The sequence below is a fragment of the Cydia fagiglandana genome, chromosome 3 (genome assembly GCF_963556715.1).
Source record: "Cydia fagiglandana chromosome 3, ilCydFagi1.1, whole genome shotgun sequence".
Taxonomy (NCBI): Eukaryota; Metazoa; Arthropoda; class Insecta; order Lepidoptera; family Tortricidae; genus Cydia; species Cydia fagiglandana.
In genome coordinates, this window is record NC_085934.1 from 21,203,378 (window position 1) to 21,220,239 (window position 16,862).

Consider the following 16,862-nt stretch of genomic DNA (forward strand, 5'->3'; position numbering starts at 1 on the left):
GTTGTTCGATGAGACGCGCTTTGATTATTTTAAACTAATATTAGGTCAAATGAAGACACTTACTAAGAGTAGATAGAACTTTGTCCCTTTCCGCGTGTGTGGCCTTAATCTGCGTGTGAAGCGTGTCGAGTCGTTGTTCGTAGTGCTGTCTCAGCGCTGCTAGTCGTCGTTGTGACAACTCTAGTTGTTCGATGAGACGCGCTTTGGTGTCGATGTCGTCGCTTAATGCGGTTAGTTGGGCGGAGAGCGCGCGTTGGGCTGTTGAAAAAAAAAACATTTAGTATTGGCAATTTATAAAAGAGAATTCCATGCAAAGTGTGTGTGTCAATAAATAAAGCGTGTGTGGGTACTAGACAACGATAGGTATATTTTACGAAAAAATACTTGCATACATAGATTAATTAGATAATCTACGCGATTTCAGAGGAGTCTCCTTCCGTATGTGAGTGTCGAGGTTTTGTCGAAGGATTACAATATAGAATTCTTGACAGTAGTATGTATCAAATTGCTAAAAGGTCGGCTACTTAACATATGATACTTCAGGGGTAACAGACGTCCATAGACTGCGGTAACCGCTTTGAATTCAACTGGAATCAAGAATCTAAAAATACTTACTGTACCTAGCCTCTACATATTAGTTCTTTTATCGGATGTTATCAAGCATCGCAATCGTTATGAAATGATATCCGAAATGGTGTTGCGGGAAGCTTCTAGTACTAAGAACTTGACTCCAAAATTAGCTCCGAGACTGGAGGTTGTAGAACACAGCGCCAGAGTTCAAGCGGTCAGATTGTTCAACAAGATGCCTACAGATTTTAAAGTTTTAAAATGCGCCGCAACTTTTGGAGATAAGTTAAAAGTATATTTGTTAGAAAAATGCTGTTATGACATTAGTGATTTTTAATGTAACACTTAGTATTTATTGTTGCTAGCTGACATAAACTTATATAATTGATTATTATTTATTAATTTTCTTACTTATAATGAATTTTCTGTGGAGTTTGTTGAAACGTTTAATGTCATAATAGAATTTATTTATTGAATAATCATGTATGTTTTGCATGCGTTTTTGTTTTGTTCACTAGGTTAGTCATAATTGTATATATATTGAACATTCAAACACGATGTAAAAATTGTTCTTGAATAAATAAACTGAAACTGAAACTGGCCGTAAGCTAATTCGCTACCAAGGTGACGAAAACTAACCTTTGACTTCCTCCTCCTCCCGCTCGTCGGCCTCCGAGTCGGAGTCCTGGTCGGAGGGCTCGTCGTCGTCGGCGCTCTCGCCCTCGGCGCGCTCGCGCTCGCCCACGCCGCCGCCGGGGCCGGCGCCGGGCGTCGCGTCGGCGTCGGCGGCGCTCGACATGCTGTCGCTCATGTTCAGCTTGCGCTGGAACTCCAGCTCGCCCATGCTGCGCGCTAGCAGCTCTTTTTCCTGTTAAAAAAACACATTTAACTGATTTCCAAGACCGAAGTGATCCCAAAATTGTCGTCGGTCCAGTCGCCATCAGATATATCGGAGCGGCCAAGGTGCTCACAAATATCTGAACACGCCTCTATTGTCGAGGCGTTAGAGTGCGTGTTCGGATATTGTGAACACCTTGGCCGCTCCGATATATCTGATGGCGACTATCTGTACCTACAGTAAGTATATGTACACCTATAGTTCGTTTTTTTAGCATTAGAAAGAACTTGCAAGTAGGTAAGCGATCTTGACATGTCTTTTAACTGAAAAACGCTTTTTAAAAATCAGTAACTATTACTTTTGAAAGCTGAAGAATATAAATGATCGTATTACATTCATAATTGCTTCGTTTAGTTGTACCACTGTATATGTATATTGTATATAAGTAAATGATTTAAATTTTTTAAAATGTGTTTTCAAATAAAAGACACGTCAAGATTGTTTACCTTATTTATAATGCTAAAAAAAAACAAACTATAGTATACAGTAAGTATATGTGTACCTAATAAACACGGACGAAATGCCAAAAATATGTGTAACTTTAAACCTTTTTGGGTCACTTAGACTCAGAATTACGAGGACTATCGATAGAAACAAAAAATAATGTATCCGCAGTTTTTACAACAAATTTTGGGTGTCAGTTTTGTGACGGTCGATACAAATTGTAGGTAGGTACGTGGTAGGTATATGAGAATGCTTCTCATCACTGACATATTATTTCCTTTTTAAATCGATAGTCCCTAAAATTTCCCTAATATTATACTCAGCGGGCATGTAAAGTAATTCCTACGGTCTTCAATAATACAATATTTTACATACCTTGTACATGTACAGTTCCCGTTTAGCCTCGTCGATGATCGAGGACGTGTCGTGCACGGACTCGTGTCGTGTCCGCGCCGCCATCGCTTCTCGTCGCCGACTCGCTTCGTATAGAACGTTCATAAACTCCACACACCTTGTACAGTTCCCGTTTAGCCTCGTCGATGATCGAGGACGTGTCGTGCACGGACTCGTGTCGTGTCCGCGCCGCCGTGGCTTCTCGTCGCCGACTCGCTTCGTATAGAACGTTCATAAACTCCACATACCTTGTACAGTGCCCGTTTAGCCTCGTCGATGATCGAGGACGTGCCGTGCACGGACTCGTGTCGTGTCCGCGCCGCCGTTGCTTCTCGTCGCCGACTCGCTTCGTATAGAACGTTCATAAACTCCACATACCTTGTACAGTTCCCGTTTAGCCTCGTCGATGATCGAGGACGTGTCGTGCACGGACTCGTGTCGAGTCCGCGCCGCCATCGCTTCTCGTCGCCGACTCGCTTCGTATAGAACGTTCATAAACTCCACATACCTTGTACAGTTCCCGTTTAGCCTCGTCTATGATCGAGGACGTGTCGTGCACGGACTCGTGTCGTGTCCGCGCCGCCATCGCTTCTCGTCGCCGACTCGCTTCGTATATAACGTTCATAAACTCCACATACCTTGTACAGTTCCCGTTTAGCCTCGTCGATGATCAAGGACGTGTCGTGCACGGACTCGTGTCGTGTCCGCGCCGCCATAGCTTCCCGTCGCCGACTCGCTTCGTATAGAACGTTCATAAACTCCACATACCTTGTACAGTTCCCGTTTAGCCTCGTCGATGATCGAGGACGTGTCGTGCACGGACTCGTGTCGTGTCCGCGCCGCCATCGCTTCTCGTCGCCGACTCGCTTCGTATAGAACGTTCATAAACTCCACATACCTTGTACAGTTCCCGTTTAGCCTCGTCTATGATCGAGGACGTGTCGTGCACGGACTCGTGTCGTTTTCGCGCCGCCATCGCTTCTCGTCGCCGACTCGCTTCGTATATAACGTTCATAAACTCCACATACCTTGTACAGTTCCCGTTTAGCCTCGTCGATGATCAAGGACGTGTCGTGCACGGACTCGTGTCGTGTCCGCGCCGCCATAGCTTCCCGTCGCCGACTCGCTTCGTATAGAACGTTCATAAACTCCACATACCTTGTACAGTTCCCGTTTAGCCTCGTCGATGATCGAGGACGTGTCGTGCACGGACTCGTGTCGTGTCCGCGCCGCCATAGCTTCCCGTCGCCGACTCGCTTCGTATAGAACGTTCATAAACTCCACATACCTTGTACAGTTCCCGTTTAGCCTCGTCGATGATCGAGGACGTGTCGTGCACGGACTCGTGTCGTGTCCGCGCCGCCATCGCTTCTCGTCGCCGACTCGCTTCGTATAGAACGTTCATAAACTCCACATACCTTGTACAGTTCCCGTTTAGCCTCGTCGATGATCGAGGACGTGTCGTGCACGGACTCGTGTCGTGTCCGCGCCGCCATCGCTTCTCGTCGCCGACTCGCTTCGTATAGAACGTTCATAAACTCCACATACCTTGTACAGTTCCCGTTTAGCCTCGTCGATGATCGAGGACGTGTCGTGCACGGACTCGTGTCGTGTCCGCGCCGCCATCGCTTCTCGTCGCCGACTCGCTTCGTATAGAACGTTCATAAACTCCACATACCTTGTACAGTTCCCGTTTAGCCTCGTCGATGATCGAGGACGTGTCGTGCACGGACTCGTGTCGTGTCCGCGCCGCCATCGCTTCTCGTCGCCGACTCGCTTCGTATAGAACGTTCATAAACTCCACATACCTTGTACAGTTCCCGTTTAGCCTCGTCGATGATCGAGGACGTGTCGTGCACGGACTCGTGTCGTGTCCGCGCCGCCATCGCTTCTCGCCGCCGACTCGCTTCGTATAGAACGTTCATAAACTCCACATACCTTGTACAGTTCCCGTTTAGCCTCGTCTATGATCGAGGACGTGTCGTGCACGGACTCGTGTCGTGTCCGCGCCGCCATCGCTTCTCGTCGCCGACTCGCTTCGTATAGAACGTTCATAAACTCCACATACCTTGTACAGTTCCCGTTTAGCCTCGTCGATGATCGAGGACGTGTCGTGCACGGACTCGTGTCGTGTCCGCGCCGCCATCGCTTCTCGCCGCCGACTCGCTTCGTATAGAACGTTCATAAACTCCACATACCTTGTACAGTTCCCGTTTAGCCTCGTCGATGATCGAGGACGTGTCGTGCACGGACTCGTGTCGTGTCCGCGCCGCCATCGCTTCTCGTCGCCGACTCGCTTCGTATAGAACGTTCATAAACTCCACATACCTTGTACAGTTCCCGTTTAGCCTCGTCGATGATCGAGGACGTGTCGTGCACGGACTCGTGTCGTGTCCGCGCCGCCATCGCTTCTCGCCGCCGACTCGCTTCGTATAGAGCATTGGCTTCCATGAGTTGAGCTCGGAGCTCTTCTATCTCGCCTACGTAGCCCTGCCAAATCAAACTGAAAGGTTAGTAACTTAACCATTCTTCTCTTCTTGATCGGGTCACTCTTGACAGAGCGGTCGTGGTCAACATTGGAAGTCTCCCTTTGTGACACGTTTGACGGCTCGCCTCCAATCCTCCCTGACGGCTGCGCGTTTAGCGCATTCGTGCAAGGGGCCGTCCATTGCTGCCTTTATTTGGTCCGTCCACCTCATGGGCGACCTTCCTCGCGCTCGGGTACCTTCTACTCTGCCTTACACCACCAGTCGCTCTATGGGTACATCTCCACGTCGAAAAACCATTAGCACAGAATAAATAATAGTACTACCGTACAGAAAGGAAACTTCCTACAAAACCGAAGTTTGACAGCGGTTCAGGATCGAAACATGCTGTCCCTTTCTAATATATGGCACTATCCCTTTCGGCTATTTAGGGTTGTCAAAATTCAAGTAATTATCTTATCTGTGGTCGTGCACGCAAATGGACGTCACGTTGTGTCAATCTTAATAATTGCTCGGAGCAATGCTGAGCCGAACGGAGCCGAGTTTGCCCGAAGTCAGGAGTGTCTCCCCACTGCCCCGCGTTGAAGGTCATTATGGCCATTGTATCACATGCAGGTATTTAAAAACTTTGATATTCGCGTTTTCAATGTAATAATAGTAATGTTACTTTTATATTCATGTTATAAATGACCTAGCCTAAGAAGAAAAATAAATAAAAGACATGTTAATGTAATAATAGTTATTTATTTTACAAGGGGGCAAAGTTGTTGTTTAACTTTACTGCTCATGCTAATATTGATACCCGAGCTAGCGAAAGATTCCAAAATTGAACCACGAGCGTAGCGAGTGGCTCGAAAAATGGAATCTTGAGCGTTGTGAGGGTTTCAAAGAACGAGGGTTAAACAAAATTTGCCACCGAGTGAAACACAAAATTTTTCACCACACCAAACCGAAGAAAATATGAACTGTAAGATATCAAACAAAAACATACCAAATCAAATCCAAATGAATGTAATTAAATATTTATCATTCAAGTCATAATTTAAAAGTCAATTCAACCAGCAAACACAAGAAAACAACTCAAAATTTGCATTTGATTACTTTGCCTCACATGTGAATAAAATGCAACTTTGCTATCAGTTTTTGAAGTGCAAAGTTAGCCTTTCCGAGCTGGTGTGGTGAAAATATAATTTGGCAAGAGAAGCGTGGAAGACAGTACACACCTGAACTAAAGCAGTAAGCGAACAATCAGCAGCCTCTGGACTGCCATCCTTCGGCCCCCAGTTCCCAAGAGCCTTCTCGGCAATCAGTTCGCTGTTCTTCGCCGATAGTTGGTCTATGGTGCCTTGCATGGCCTTGACTCGCCGCCGGAGGGATTCAACTTCGCCTGTTAGTATGGCGTTCTCTTGCGCGACGTCGCTCCAGCCTTCCTCGCCGTTTTCTGATATGATGCGTTTACCCTGTAAAAAGATAATCATTAAAGATATGATAAATGGCTATAGGGTGAAAATAATATTGGTGTTGGCAAAGAGAATAGATATAGTATAAAGGGGTCCTGTCATAGTAAATTTTGTAGTCACTGTAAATTTACTGCCATCTATCGACACACGACTAAAACTCAAAATTAACACGTATAAAATTATCAAAAAAATGTATATATATGGATAAATGATTTTAGTATTTTTATATTGTTTTGACCCATACTCATTCACTGATATCTATGTGTTAAAATTGTGAAATATGAAACGGTGTCGTCACGCCATCTAGCCGAGGATAGGCCAAAGGTGTGTGCGCCATCTATGCGAGAATGACTATTTCTTGATTTTCGAGGCAAGTTTTTCCTTCGACTTTATTCATCTTATACGAAGTTACATATGTCTTTGGTGTTGGCATAAAAAAGAAATCTTTGGAGTCGTCAGACTCTTTAAGACTCGATTCCGTGGCGGAGATTCCGTACTCTACTATTAACAAAGCTACAAAATCTCTTCATTTTTTGAGTTAGCGCGATGTAGCAAGCGTGTCGACCGACACAGCGCCATCTAGCGAGCGATTGGGTCAACTTTCCCGCTGTACACTTTTGTTTTCTTACCTGTTTATATTCAGCTAACTCCAGTTGTAACCTGGCCACCTCATGTCGTAGTTGGTTGATGGTCCTAGAGGTAAGATCTTGGTTGACGACGCATCGTTCTTATGTTTCGCGCTGTCGCGTATTTGCACGCGTCCGCTTAAGGAATGTATGTCGACACAATCATTAGCGCGATGTAACAATCACGCCGCTAGGCACAGCGCCATCTAACGAGCGATTGGATAAACTTTCCCACTTTATCCTTTTGTTTTCTTACCTGTTTATATTCAGCAAGCTCTAACTGTAACCTGGCCACCTCATGCCGTAGTTGGCTGATGGTTCTAGAGGTGAGATCTTGGTTCACGACGCATCTGTTCTTGATGTTGCGCGCTCTGTTCGCGTATTTGAGCGTGTTGAGGGTTTCCATGAAGTCGCGATCGCTTGGCGACACGCAGGCTATCATTACGGTGTTGCTGTTACCTGTAAGTTAAAAAACAATTAATAACCATTCATAATGGGAATTTTTTTTAATTAATATTATCTCTGAAACTAGGCGAATATCAAAAAAGTTTATAGGACTTTTTTGTCTCTAAATATGATCAGGAATACGCTGTTAAAATTATTCGGTTTCCTCATGTTACACCGTGTATATGATTTTGTAAGGTTTACTCGGGTAATTCCGAATGTCGAAAACTGTCGGATAGTTCCGAAAAGACACTTTTATTATGATAGAATTAAGGGTGATTTTCATCTGAATTTCGGAATTATCCGACATTCGGTATTACCCGAATACACCTTACGGCGTTTCGGTAAGGCGAAGGTACAAAGCAATTCACTGAGAAATGCACCCTATTTCATAGAAGACAAGGTTGCTTTTGCCCCCTAAGAAGTCTTAAAGTATCTTAGTAAGCTTCGAGAGCATGTGAAGACTTTTTACTGAAAACTGAACTCAATTACATTGAAGACAAGGTCGTATTTACCTCCCAACGAGTCCTGCAGTAGCCTAAAGTTGCCTCCAGAAACTCGCGAACTAAATTGACAGGTCAATATGCACAAATGATACCACAGTTTGGCCATTGTTGTTCATATCGATATTTTCAAAAAAGTTTGAATTAGAGAATGTCGGTATTTCCAAAATTGTGCAATTTTATAGTACCTAATAGAGACAAGGATATTTAATAAACATATTGTAATTAAATAAATATTTTATTATATTTATTTTGTTTTATTTGTTAGGAAAACTTACAGCTAGAGTAACAATTAAGTTGTAGGTGATAACATAGAAAAAGTGATTTTGGCCCAAAATACAAAAAAGGCCGGCCCAGACGGGGAAATATTTCGTATAATGTGATTAATTTCTCATTTAATTCGAGTGGTGTGGACGCAAAAATTAAATCGCCTCGGTATCCCTATGGCTTCGATTGTGAAGACCAGTCCCTAAACTGGACGTTTAAGTTGACAATTAGGTCAATATCAAGCAAATCTTGTCAGTAGACAAAGGCGCGAAATTCAAATTTACTTTGAGACGATATCCCATCGCGCCTTCATTTTTCAAATTTGCCGCCTTTTTTACTGACAAGATCTGCTTGACCAAGTATAAATAATTATGGATCAATCTCATCTACCGGCCACATGTATAAAATTAAATCACCAATTTTAGATTTATGGCGACAACCGAGCTCTTGAAATAAAGAACGGCAAGTTGTTGCACACTAACATGACACTGAAATTTGTCAGTTTCTCATCCGCACCTCCTGATTTGATAGGTAACGACACAATCTTACAATCGAATTAACCACTTTTCTCGTCACATTCATATTAATCGAAATCGTTTGTGACCCCTTTATAATTATGACATGGGTAGTAAGTGCAATATTTTACTTATCGATATCATTTTATCGACATATAGGGTACATCGCCAATTATTAGCCAGTTTTCAATTACTGGCCACCTATACTAAAATGAATTCTGTGTATAGGTGAATAGAACTCATTTTTGTAAGAGGCGGCCAGTTATTGAACGAGTGGGTTGTGGATAAATTTCAGTTACTGGCCATTTTCCTTATACTGAAAATGAGTTTTATTTATCTGTAAATAGAATTCATTTTTGGAATAGGTGGCCAGTAATTGAAAACTGGCTAATAATTGGATTTTCGTACCTTATATACTAAAATGAACTTTGTTCACCTATAAATAGAAATCAAATTAAGTGGCCAGTAATTGGGGGGTGGCTAGTAATTGGCGATGTACCCTACCCGTGACTATTTTTTCTTTGCTATTCCTGGTATCATTTTATTTGTCAAACTCATGTCAATTTAGTTCGCGAGTTTATGGAGGCGACCTTAGTAAGCTTAGAGTCTCGATACGGCACGTGCCTGACTTTTCTTGTTCTGTCGCTGAGAGCGGAGAGGACATTTCCTATTTCGCTTTAAAATGAACTTTGTTACATACACAACAAGGTCGCATTTACCTCCCAACGAGTCCTGGAGTAGCCTAGTAAGTTTAGAGCCTCGATACGGCACATGAATGGCGTTTGTTGATCTATCTCCGAGGAAAGATGACATTTTATTTTTGCTTTAAAATGAACTGTGTTATTTACACAACAAGGACTTATTTACCTCCCAACGAGTCCTGGAGTAGCCTAGTGAGTTTAGAGTCTCGATACGGCACATGAATGGCTTTTCTTGATGTATCTCCGAGAACAGAGACGACATTTTCTATTTTGCTTTAAAATGAACTTTGTTACATCTACAACAAGGTCGCATTTACCTCCCAACGAGTCCTGAAGTAGCCTAGTAAGCTTAGAGTCTCGATACGGCACGTGCATGACTTTTCTTGTTCTGTCGCCGAGGGCGGAGATGACATTTCCTAATGCCAGTAGGCCGCAGTTGATGGAGATGCCCTCTTTTGCGCGTTCTCCTGTTGCCCCTAAAGAGAAAAATTCATGTTTAACCTATAGCCGTCCATTCGTCGAACCTTGCCAAGCAAAATTAAATTTTATTTTGTCAACACAAAGTTCAAATTAGAATGAAACAGGAGACCTTTTTATAGGTCTCTGGGCGGCTAGAGGTTAAAGTTGTTTAGATTTTACTTACTTAAGTGGTTTCGCTTTACTTGTCCGTATAACTATACTTGCCGCAATACCAGCTGGCGACTGAGATCATAATGCTATCTCGTTTACCTTTGTTAAGACCAACCAAGAGTGAAAGAAATGGCATTATGAATTTATGACCTGACTCGCCACTTAGTTTTGCGCCAAGTAGTCACGTTGCTGGCAATTCCCTATTACCCAGCTTTTGTAGTAATGTTGTCATTGCTGAGCCTAATACCACTACAAGGGATGCATTTCACTTTATACTGAAACACCCAACTTGTCAGTAGAAAAGGCGTGAAATTCTGATTTTCTATGGGAAGTCAACTCTTTGCGCCTACATTTTTTTAATTTGCCGCTTATTGACAAGGTCGCTGTGCCAGAGTATAGCTATGTCATAATTCAGTGAGAACTAGGATAAATAGCACTTGATTTTGGTACCTGTCCTTTTCAGCCTCTCCGAGCCCGCCAGATCCACAAAATGGAATTTAGCAGTCAACGTCTCATACTGCTCGGGCGCCTCCGCCTCCGCGTCCCGCTCCTGATCAGCCGCCAGCCGTCTCTGTCTCATGAGCAGCGTGAAGACCGCGTGCGAGCGAGACGACGACGAGTTCATGTTCGTGGCGGCGGTGGTGCGAGCGAGAGCGCCTGCGCGGAGGGCGGAGAGGGCCTCTTTGACGCAGCGGACGGCGCGCATGGATGCGCCGACGACTTTCACGCCGCCGCAACCGTCTTCTGTTATTCTGAGGCCGCCCTGGAAGAACAAAGGACTGGCGTTATTATCAGAGCTCGGCAGGGGTGAGCCATTTTGACATCACTTATGTCAAGGGTACATATTAATATAGATACACCTTAGAAAGAAATATTAAAATAGAACTTTAATCATTATAATTAAACTAAAATGACAATACCTTATGTACAAATAAACTATATAATAGTAGCATATGGATGGATATTCATATTATTTGAAGAGGTTTACTAAAAAAGCTTGCTATATAATTCATTTGTTTTAATGGTGACGTAAAGATCGTAGCGGAAAGGCAGCGTAAATAAAATAATTTATATAGTTATTAAATTACACCACATATACCATCGAATGACAAGGCATGTCCATGTTGTGCAAACTCTGAAAACAGCTCACCCCCGCCGAGCTCTGGTTATTATTTTAGTTCTCGAAATAATAATATTAATAACATTATATAGTCCCAATGCCTGCTGCAACCGGTTCATGGGTGTTTATTGTTGCGCCTGTGAACGGGTTACTGTTGGAAGTGTAACGCTGGCCATCACATAATTTGAATTTGAAAATATGTCAAGGCCTGTTGGCGTTCGTTTTCTTCCTGTCACTCGACAATAAATTTTTCCGTATGATGTCACGTAATTTGAAATAATATTGTATTTTTTGAAATATTTGTGCACAAATGTAATTAATTTACTAGCAGGTTATGTGCTGAAGCCCGCGAAGTGTGAATATTTTGTGGAAAATATTATTATTTCACTATGGATGAGTATAGTTGTAATCCGAAAGTTGCGTTGGAGAAGCTCAAAGGTACAATCAACTATCGCGATTGGGCATTCCAGATGCAAAACATACTCGTATTCGAGGATTTGTGGCAATGTATTACTGAAAAATCCGAAACCTCAGGTGAGAACGCTAACAAATTAGCTCGTAAAGAGGAGGGGGCTCGAGCGAGGCTATGTTTGAGTGTTGATAAATCGTGCTATCCTCACATTGCGCAGGCGAAAACTGCGAAGGATGTATGGGATGCCTTGCAGAAGGCGTACGATGACACCGGGTTGAACAGGAGATTGTCGTGTCTGCGAACTTTATGCTCGATTAAGCTGGAAAAGTTCGATAGCATGGAGATTTATGTCAACGAGATCTTGTCACTTGCTGAACAATTGAGTAGCATGAAGAAACCTCTTGATGATGAATTTCTGGCTGCTATTATGCTCCAAGGGTTGCCCCAAGATTATGAGCCCATGATCATGGCTCTGGAGCATTCGAGTATAGCCATAACTACAGATATGGTAAAAACAAAACTTCTTCAAGATAAGAGATGGAAAGGGAGCGCCGCTGGTGGTAGCGACGATGGCTGCTTATTTACACGGAATCGTAATGAAAAGGCTAGCTCCCGAGGCCAGAAGAAAAATGCCTCTAGTACATCGAAGCACGCTAGTACCTCGTCAAGTACGAACAAGTTGTGGTGTTGGAAGTGTCGTTCTAAAGGACATGCCAAGAAGGATTGTCCTCAGTTGGACCGCAATGGAGCGACGTCGACTTCTATGGTGTTGTCTGCACTTAACACTGACAGTTCGTGGATTATTGATTCTGGAGCGACAGATAATATGTCAGGACGCCAAGAATGGTTTCAAGCTCTCGATGAGTCGTCGACTAAGGAGGTGTGTGTTGCCAACGGCAAGAAGTTAGAGGTGAACGGGAAAGGTGACGTACATTTTACGGTTAACTCTCGTGGACATACGATAGATACTACTTTAAAAGATGTAATGCTTATACCCGACCTTACTGTTAATTTAATATCTGTGTCTACTCTTGCTGAAAAGGGATTTAAATTTATTTTTGATAATAATGGATGTGACATACTTAAAGCTGGTAAAGTAGTTTTACATGCTAGGAAAGTTGGGAGAGTTTACAGGCTTCATTCTGTGGGTAAAGTCAATCTGACAACGTCATCTACCTCTAAGGATATGATGTTATGGCATCAAAGGTTAGCTCATATTAATTTTGATAGCTTGGCATCACTTAGGAAGGTTGCTAATGACATTGACTTTCAGGTTACTACTCAGAAGAAAGTTTGTGATGTGTGTCTTAAGGGTAAGCAATCCCGCGCTCCCTTTGTGACAAATCCAAACAAACAGGTGGCCGAGGCGCGGCTGGCGCTCATTCACAGTGACGTCATGGGGCCGATGCCGACTACTTCTCTCGGAGGCAAGCGCTATGTCCTCACGTTCCTAGACGACTACTCCAGGAAGGTGTTCGTCTATCCCATTGCAAAGAAGAGTGAAGTGTGTAAGTACACTAAAGATTTTATTAGACTGGTAGAGAATCAGTGTACTGCTAAAGTCAAGGTACTGAGAACAGATAATGGCTCTGAGTACGTAAATGCTGAGCTGACGGACTTTCTTAAAAAGAAAGGCATAGTACATCAGCTGACGGTACCTTATTCTAGTCAGCAGAATGGATCCGCGGAGCGCCTGAATCGTTCTTTACTTGACAAGGTTAGATGTCTACTGTATAACGCAAATCTCGATGACAAGATGTGGGCAGAGGCTGTCAATACAGCGGCGTATCTGATCAACAGATCGCCAAGCTCAAGACTTTCTGGTAGGTTACCTGAGGAGGTATGGAGTGGTAAGAAAGTGAGCCTTAAAAATCTGCGTGTCTTTGGTTGCGAGGCATTTGCTCATGTAGATGACTGTAAACGTAAAAAATTAGACCCTAAAAGTAAAAAGCTAATCTTTTTAGGTTACTGTGATAACGTCAAAGGATATCGTTTGTTCAATCCTGATGACAATAAGATCGTTATATCACGTGATGTGGTGTTCAACGAATCTTTGTTTCCAGGGAGACATTCTAAAATAGGGCCAAAACGTGTGTTTGAACCTATTTATCTTACAGGAGGTGATGATGAGAGGGAGACGCTGAAGACTACGCCGGTTGAGGCGGAGCTAGAGTACCTGTTGGCAGAGTCGTCAGATCATCCACTTGAGGCGGAGCCAGAGTACCTGTTGGCTGAGTCGTCAGATCATACACTTGAAGCGGAAACAGATACTGTTCCTGTAGAATCACCAAATCATCCTGTTGAGTTGGAATGTGAACGCGAGGCGAGTGAAGATTCGGTAACGTTGCCTGAATTGGCACCAGAGTCTACTGGTCAACGATATAACCTACGTCCACGTATGCCTAAGACAACCTGTAATATAACTAACGTGTGTAATGTGACAGGGCCCATAGAGCCACGTACTGTCAAAGAAGCTTTAAGTTGTGAAGATAAAGAGTTATGGCAGAAAGCCATGAAAGAAGAAATCGATTCTTTTGTCTTACACGGAGCTTGGGAGCTTACTGATAAGCCGGTTGACAAGAACGTCGTTAAAAATAAGTGGATTTTTACCCTTAAGCGAGACTCGGATGGGAACATTACACGTTATAAGGCAAGGTTGGTAGCGAAAGGCTTTACCCAAAGATATGGTGAAGATTTCCAAGAAACTTTTTCACCGGTCGTTCGTCATTGCTCTATAAGATTGTTGCTATCTCTGGCTGTGGAAATGAACCTTAAGATTGATCATTTAGACGTGCAGACAGCATTCCTGAATGGAGATTTGCAGGAGGAGATCTTTATGCAACAACCGGAAGGTTTCATATGCCCTGGGAGTGAGAACAAAGTCTATAGATTACGAAAGGCTGTTTATGGATTGAAACAAGCTTCACGATCTTGGTACCAAAAGGTAAAACATGTATTACTTTCTTTGGGATACAGACAGTGTAAACAAGAGGACTGCATCTTCACTAAGAGATCAGGTGAGTCGATTGTTTTTATCGCTCTGTATGTTGACGATTTTTTCGTGTTCTATAATGACAAACGTCTGGCTGAGACGTTAAAAAGTTCTTTGTTAAAGGTTTTTAAACTCAAAGACTTAGGTCCGGTACGAAACATGTTAGGTATAAAGGTAGAACGTGATGCAACTTCCATTAAACTTAGTCAGGAAAACCGGATTGACAATATGTTAGATCGTTTTGGCATGACAGACTGTAAGCCTGTAAAGTCTCCCATGATAACTAATATTAGTTCGGTCATTGAGAGTTCTAATAATGCTACGAATAACATTGTAACGAAGTTTCCGTATCAAGAGTTGATTGGTAGTCTTATGTATTTATGTGTAACTACGCGACCTGACATTTCGTTTGCCGTGTCATTTTTAAGTAAATTTAACAGTTGTTATACGGAATTCCATTGGAATCAAGCCAAGCGTATACTGCGATATCTTAAAGGTACTAAACAAAAGGCTTTGGTATTTAAGAAGTCGAATTTAGATCCCGTTCTGGAGGGTTATTCTGACGCAGATTGGGCGGCTGATCCTGATCGAAAGTCGTACACGGGGTATGTGTTTAAATACGGCGGTAATTCGGTATCTTGGGGTAGCTTCAAACAGTCGTGCATATCGCTTTCGTCCACCGAGGCGGAGTATTGCAGCTTGAGCGAAGCGAGTAGAGAAGCGGTGTTCCTACAAGCTTTAATTAAGGAATTGTTAATGACGACTAGTTGTAAAATAGTTATGTATTGTGACAATCAATCTGCTATACAGCTTGCTACCAATCACACTCATCACAGACGGAGCAAGCATATAGAAATAAGATTTCATTACGTTAGAGATATGATAGATAGGTTTAACGTTGAAATTGTATACATCCCTACGGATGAAATGTTAGCAGATGTGTTCACTAAGCCCCTGGGCTGTGTCAAGCACGAGATGTTCACTCGTCAGCTTGGTGTGGCTTGAAGCCATGATGATGCCCACGTTATGGGGGGGTGTTGGAAGTGTAACGCTGGCCATCACATAATTTGAATTTGAAAATATGTCAAGGCCTGTTGGCGTTCGTTTTCTTCCTGTCACTCGACAATAAATTTTCCTTGTGATATGTTATAGTGTAATTTTATAATAATATACCAATTAAATGTTTCACTTCTCACTACGTGTATCACTCTAGCTACATACAAAAATAGCAGTTACATCTGGCGTAAAGCACTCCAAAGGGCCTCCACGTGTTGGATCTCTATCCCCACGCAAGCCTATCAAAAGACTGGGATTCATAGGCCCGTGAAATCCAAAAGGAGGTACAATAATATTAATAATAGATAATAAATAAATACACGGACGGTCATTACGGACATTCTTACACAAATTGACTAAGTTCCACGGTATGCTCAAGAAAGCTTGTGTTGTGGGTACTACATGAGACAACGATATATGTATCATATACAAATACTTAAATACATAGAACACCTATGACTCAGGAACAAATATTTATGTTCATCGCACAAATAAATGCCCTTAGGGGTCATCCATTAATTACGTCACACGAATTTCTAGGTTTTTTGACCCCTCCCCCCCTCCTTGTCACACTTGGTCACATTTGGCAAACCCCTCCCCCCCTAGTGTGACGTCACATTTTTTCTACGAAATCGCCAAATCGGATTAAGTAAGTACCTAAGTATTATTAATATATTATCAAAATATTTTTGACGATATAAATATTAATAATTTTATAACCCAAAGGGCCAAAACGGCTTAGGAAAGAAAATTAAACGAATAAAAACGATTATCGTTTTAAAAACTTGTTATTTAAATGTCAGCGAAGAAAATAATTTAAATAAATTTTCGGTTACTGTTTAAGTTAAAGTGACGTCACAAAGTTTGTGTTTCCCCCATGTCACAATATGTCACATTATCTTGACCCCCTCCCTCTCCCTAAACGTGTGATGTAATTAATGGATGGCCCCTTACTTATAATGATTTTCTTTAATTATTTCGTTAACATCGACAATCCAACAATGCAATATACTCACACAACAACCATGAATGTCATCATAAACTTTCAAAGTGCCCAAACAACCTGTCTTAATACAACTTAAGTACTATAAAAAAAGGTCACGGCTCAATAATCCCCCGATAAAATCACCTCGTTCATTGAGTCGATTCATTCAGCAATCGTATGTAAATTTTATTGCAAACGTAAAAGGAGATTGTTGGTCAATCAGACCTGTTGGGATCTTATCTGATTTAATTACAATTGAGACGTGATTGGCGATCTGATTATCCAATTAATTGAGTAATGAATGTTTTTACAACAGACGAACGTTCTTCGTCTTCGTCCTCGCGCTATCCCGGCATTTTGCCA

At 42.6% G+C, this 16,862-nt stretch overlaps 1 protein-coding gene across 1 annotated transcript in view; it reads right to left on the reverse strand.

Moving 5' to 3' along the window:
- Positions 1–16,862, reverse strand: part of LOC134680460 (kinesin-like protein KIF21A) — a 112,937-nt gene that overhangs the window by 30,780 nt on the left and 65,295 nt on the right. The window contains exons 5-11 of the mRNA XM_063539590.1: positions 10,385–10,697; positions 9,622–9,780; positions 7,131–7,333; positions 6,012–6,248; positions 4,631–4,792; positions 1,207–1,435; positions 64–258 (exon numbers count right to left, since the gene is read on the reverse strand). Coding sequence (XP_063395660.1) covers positions 64–258; positions 1,207–1,435; positions 4,631–4,792; positions 6,012–6,248; positions 7,131–7,333; positions 9,622–9,780; positions 10,385–10,697 — 1,498 coding nt within the window. The remainder of the gene's footprint in view (positions 1–63; positions 259–1,206; positions 1,436–4,630; positions 4,793–6,011; positions 6,249–7,130; positions 7,334–9,621; positions 9,781–10,384; positions 10,698–16,862) is intronic.